At 36.5% G+C, this 5,415-nt stretch overlaps 1 protein-coding gene across 1 annotated transcript; it reads left to right on the top strand.

Moving 5' to 3' along the window:
• The first annotated feature begins 566 nt into the window (after nucleotides 1–566).
• On the top strand, nucleotides 567–3,799 carry LOC107719409 (paired box protein Pax-1-like). Its single transcript, XM_016526822.1, has 4 exons — nucleotides 567–1,203; nucleotides 1,889–2,022; nucleotides 2,567–2,765; nucleotides 3,291–3,799. Exons 1-4 carry the CDS (start codon nucleotides 567–569, stop codon nucleotides 3,365–3,367), a joined length of 1,047 nt encoding a protein of 348 aa, XP_016382308.1. The 3' UTR covers nucleotides 3,368–3,799.
• The last annotated feature ends 1,616 nt before the right edge of the window (nucleotides 3,800–5,415 follow it).

Below are 5,415 nucleotides of genomic sequence, written 5' to 3'. Positions count from 1 at the left end.
AAAAAAAAAAGGTTATTTTAAGAACTGTTCACTAAAAAGTTATTTGGGGAACAAACAAAAAAATTTCTAAAATATTAAAATATTAAAAGTTCTAATATATTGTTGCGAAAACACCCTTTTTGGTTTATTTTTAAGAGAGAACGATGCATCTACACCGTTCAAATTATGCATTTTGTGTAAATATTGTGTGTCTTTGGATGCTTATAGAGCAACAAATCATATAGTCGAACCATGCGCTTTCACTCTTAAAAATAAATCTTGATTTAAAAAAAAAAAATAATGTCTGCATTGTCACTATTTTTGTTCAACATTTCCCAATTTGTATTTTTAAAAGAAGAACCGCCAGAAAACCCCTTTAATTTTAAAGCAACCACTCAGTAAATTTGTTCATAATAATATAGATAGGCTAATTAAAAGATTCTTTGTTATATTATGGAGCAATATTATTATTATTATTATTATTTTGAGTGTAGATTTCATTTACATAACAGCCGCAATAGTGCAAGAAAAGAAAATGTATACTAAAAATGATGGTATAACTAAACTGTATTGGTTCGAAACCGAATATGTTGAATATACAGTGTTTGGTTATTGTAGATCAGACGTACGGGGAGGTGAATCAGCTCGGCGGGGTGTTTGTCAACGGTCGGCCTCTTCCCAACGCGATCCGGATCCGGATCGTCGAACTGGCGCAGCTCGGAATCAGGCCGTGTGATATAAGTCGACAGCTGCGGGTCTCTCATGGCTGTGTGAGCAAAATTCTGGCCAGATACAACGAGACCGGCTCCATTTTACCCGGTGCTATCGGTGGGAGTAAACCCCGGGTCACGACGCCAAACGTGGTGAAAAGCATAAGGGATTACAAACTGGGCGATCCTGGAATATTCGCTTGGGAAATACGCGACAGACTGCTGGCCGACGCGGTGTGTGACAAATATAACGTTCCGTCCGTCAGCTCCATCAGTCGCATTTTAAGAAACAAGATTGGGAACCTGTCTCAGCCGAGTCAGTACGACAGCAAACCCTCTCCGCCGCAGATCTCCTATAACCCCGTGTATCCGTACTCCTACCCGAACGCCATGTCCCCGACTGGCTCCAAACTGGGCAGTCCTCCGGCTATGTCTGTCAGCCTGTCCCGGGCCTGGCCCTCCGTTCACACCGTCAGCAACATTTTAGGAATACGGGCTTTCATGGACCCCGCAGGTATAATCACACCTTCTGTATAATCGATAAGCCTTCAAGATCCTAGCGTAGCCACTTGATGCTGGTTTTATGCGTTATGTTATTCATTTATCAGCTATTATAATTTTGATGGCTTGCAGTTTGTCACCCAAAAGTTCTAATATTGGCGAAATATTGTGTGACCGCGTGCTTGCATTGAAATTGAGAAGTTTGGGGAATCTTTTATGTAGGTCTATCTGGATTATTAGTGCTGCATTGCTTCTGCACTCTCGATGTGTTCTGCTGTTTGGAGATTAAAAAGTTATTGATGTTATTTTGTAGGTTCGTCAGATCAGTGTTTAAAGCATGATTGCAGAAAGTAAAAAGAAAAGGTTTTGTTATGGCATCAGGCATCACTGTGAGATTCTGCTGAGCAGAATTTGAGGCCCGCGTTTGAATCTAATTTAATTAACTAAAAAATGAAAACGCTCTCACAATAGTCTGATCATGCATTTTAGTGTTTCTGTTTCTAAATGTGACCAATGTTGTTTGCATATGAAGCACGTATTTTCAGACTGAGCCAATTTGAAGTTCAGTTCTTTATCTTAGGTTTTACTAGAGTGCATCTTGAAATCATAATCTTTTATTATCATATTTGTTGTTATTGTTAACGTGCAGTAGCTGCAACCATTTAATCGGGGTTTATTTGAATTATATTTTTTTACAGCTATTGCCGGAACAGAGAGTTACCAGCAGAAAATGGAGGACTGGACGGCCGTTAACAGACCTTCATTTCCTTCCGTTCACGGAGTCAACGGGATCGACAAACCTCCAGTAGAAAGTGACATTAAGTACACCCAGGTGAACTTTTAATTTATTGGTTTATTTATTTTAGAATATACATAATTTACGTGGACATGTTTAATTTCCAATTTTATTCACAATATAAACAAGCGTTCTCAAAAATAAAAGTTCCATGGGTGTTTTCTCAGAAGAACCATTTTTTGGTTCCCCAAAGAATCTTTCAGAACCGTTTTGCTTAGTATAAAGAACATTTTAATAATCTGAAGAACCTTTTTCCACTATAAAAGAACGTTTTTTTTATTAAAAAGGTTCGATGGATGTTAAAAAATCTTCATGCACTCATAGATGCCAATAAAGAATCTTTATTTCTGAGTGCGAGATATCTGTGCAAATGTTTTTAATTTTCATTATTTCTATATTTTTTTTTGTCCAATTTGATCTTTTGAGTGTCATCGAGTATATATAGCGTTATATTTAGATTTGCTAAAAATGATCACTAGTTTGATTGCATTTAATTTTCTCATAATATAATTTTCTGTTTTTATGAATTAGTCTTTGTCGTTCTTTTTGGTGCAAATATAAAAATCACGAATTTTTTTAGGGTTCATCAAATGTATCGGGATATGTTCCTGCGTGCGCGTACTCCGCCACTAATCAGTACGGTGTTTACGGTGGACACGCCGGTAACTACGGGCACTGGCAGTCTCAGGGCGCGAGTCTCACCCATCCGAACACCGGAACCATGATACAGAGCCCGAACCTGCACAGCGCCATATCCTTCAAAACTCCGCCCCGAGAAGGTAAAAACCTCTACACACTAAATAAATAAATAAAAAAAAAATATATATATATATAAGTATAATCTAAATGTTAGTATCTTGCAATAAACATACAGGCTATAGGCTACACAAATTAGACATTTTGACTGAAAAAGAAAAATTCACTTGGCTGTAAAATATTGAAAAAAAAAAAGGTAAAACGAATTCCCTGAGTAAACCATTATATTTGTTTATATTTGATTAAAATATTCTTCATGTAGTTCTTATTTTGTGCATTGGAGTGTTTTATATTGCATTTTTATGCTATTTAGTTCATGTTTATTGCATTATTTCCTTGTGTCACTCTGACCTCACTATTTTAGACCAATTTTAATTAACTTTTATGACATTTGTGGCCTTCCATTGTACCACAGCTGCCAGTTTTGTACCCCAAAAATACAGTGTAGGTCACACTGACATTGTTAAGGAAGTATAGACTTTACAAACAGCTGAATGGCTCGTTTACATCTTGTTTGCTACATAAACACTCCTCTCTTTTGGTTCCAGCTGTAGAAAGAAAGAGTCCTCTGAGCAAACAGCAGCACCAGGGTCTGAGCACCGTTCATGGACTCTCAGAGTCATAAGAACACAGAGAAACCGGAGAAAAATCACTTTCACCTGTTCATCCTTCATGTGCAGCTTCAAGGACTCACTCAGCAGTATAACTTCTGGATAAAACACATCTGAATGTTTCACACCATTAAGAAAAAGTGGGATCTGAAGCTGTGGAAATATACCACAGAGGATTTCTGCAATATTTGCAGTAGGTTTTTTTTCTTGTTCTTTGGTGCAAATAAATGTAGCGTCAGGCTGTTGTTATAAATGGGCTGCAAATTGTTTGAATATTTTCTTGTTAGCAAAGCAACATTGTTAGAGGTGAAATTAAATGAAACTGTCCATGTCACTGCATTTTCCTGTCTGTACGATATTGAATGGTCTATTGAGTAATACACTTATACATAGGCTATCTATTTTTATAAATTCGTTTCTGCTTAATAAAGGCATGTCAAAAGTGAACGGTCTTTTTGCGTGTCGTCAGTTCAATGGTTGATACACAACAGTCCCAGATAACATGTTTACAGAGAGATTATGCGGGATTTTGCTGTCGATGTTTGTTCACATGACAGAAGATCTGCTCGGACAACCATAAAAATAAACAGATAGACGATCATATCAAACTGTTGCGACAAGTCCGATTGTGTGACCTTAAATGTAAAAGTTTATACAATAAATTATGGGCAAAATATATTAATTTTTGAAAATAATTTACAAAATTAAGCAAATAACTAATGCGATCTAAGATGCGTTATCGTGACTTAAGACAAAGGAAATAAGAAGTAAAACATCGGATTATATAAAACAAACTTTGAAAGAACTAACGAAGGAGAACAAACGAAAATGCACCCATCGAACTACGGACATATCAACCATATTTTTTTATTTTTTTTATTTTTTATGTTACTTTTAATGCCGAGTTAATACAGTTTTACTTGCTCTGTACAATTTTAACTTTGGGGGGTTAGGGGGGACAATCCTTAATTTATACTTACATTTGTGATAGCCTAATTTTTTATGTAATTCATTTGGAGTATCGTTTATTTATAGTTTCACCTTTCTATACGGAATTCAGCACTTCAAAATCCCGAGATATTATATTTATTATTATTTTGTGAAACTATCTGATAGGGTTGAATGCTGCTGACAGTGTCTGTCACATTAAGTTATTGGTCACACTGTAAAGTGTGTTAAACTTGAGAAACATCTAGGCTTACTTTTAGGACAAGGCAAGCCTAAAGGCCCGTTCACACCAAGAACAATAACTTTGTTTTTTTACCCATATTGCGCATGCGCAGTTATGTTGTCTGCCGCTTTAAATGCCAGCGCTATAAGGCAGGATGGATTCTGTCAGCTATTTTTAGCGTTCATCAGCTCGACAAAAATCGTCTGAAAGTGATTCCAAACATATCTTTCCCTTGTTTCCTTATCATTATAGCTGTGGTGTGGACTTCTCTCCTCTAATAGACCTATGAGCCAGAGAAACAAGCGCAGCCATCTTTAGAGTTTTGCCTTTGAACTTCCGCTGAAAAGGGGCGGAGCTACATATGATCTCTATCAAAGATACACAGTTATAGTTTTTGCTCTTGGTTTGTAAGCCAAGCCTAAAGGGACAATACACCCAAAAATGGAAATTCTGTTATCATTTACTCACATTCAAGCTGTTTCAAACCTGCATTACTTTTTTTTTTTCTGTTACACACATACACACGCACACACATATATATATATATATTATATTGAAGAATATGGGTAACCCCACTGACTGGTCCCCATTCACTTTCAAAGTATTTTATTCCAAGTCAATGTGGGACCAGCAGCTTTTCGTTAAGCCACATTCTTTCCACGCACACACATATATATATATATATTATATTGAAGAATATGGGTAACCCCACTGACCAAGTCAATGTGGGACCAGCAGCTTTTCGTTAAGCCACATTCTTTAAAATATCTTCCATTATGTTCAACAGAACAAAGAACCTCCTATAGGTTTGGAACAACATGAGGGTGAGTAACTGATGACAGAATTTACATTATTGGGTGAACTATCTCTTTAACTGCCTGGATTCATAAT

The sequence above is a fragment of the Sinocyclocheilus rhinocerous genome, unplaced genomic scaffold, assembly GCF_001515625.1.
Source record: "Sinocyclocheilus rhinocerous isolate Xijiao unplaced genomic scaffold, SAMN03320098_v1.1 scaffold303, whole genome shotgun sequence".
NCBI lineage: Eukaryota > Metazoa > Chordata > Actinopteri > Cypriniformes > Cyprinidae > Sinocyclocheilus > Sinocyclocheilus rhinocerous.
The sequence above is the reverse complement of the archived record's forward strand: the minus strand, read 5'-3'. Positions and strand labels throughout refer to the sequence as shown.

Coding starts and splice junctions, on each gene's coding strand:
- LOC107719409 (XM_016526822.1), top strand. CDS start 567: ATGTTGAATATACAGTGTTTGGTTATTGTAGATCAGACGTACGGGGAG. Junction 2,023..2,566: donor GTGACATTAAGTACACCCAG/GTGAACTTTTAA, acceptor GAATTTTTTTAG/GGTTCATCAAATGTATCGGG. Junction 2,766..3,290: donor CAAAACTCCGCCCCGAGAAG/GTAAAAACCTCT, acceptor TTTTGGTTCCAG/CTGTAGAAAGAAAGAGTCCT.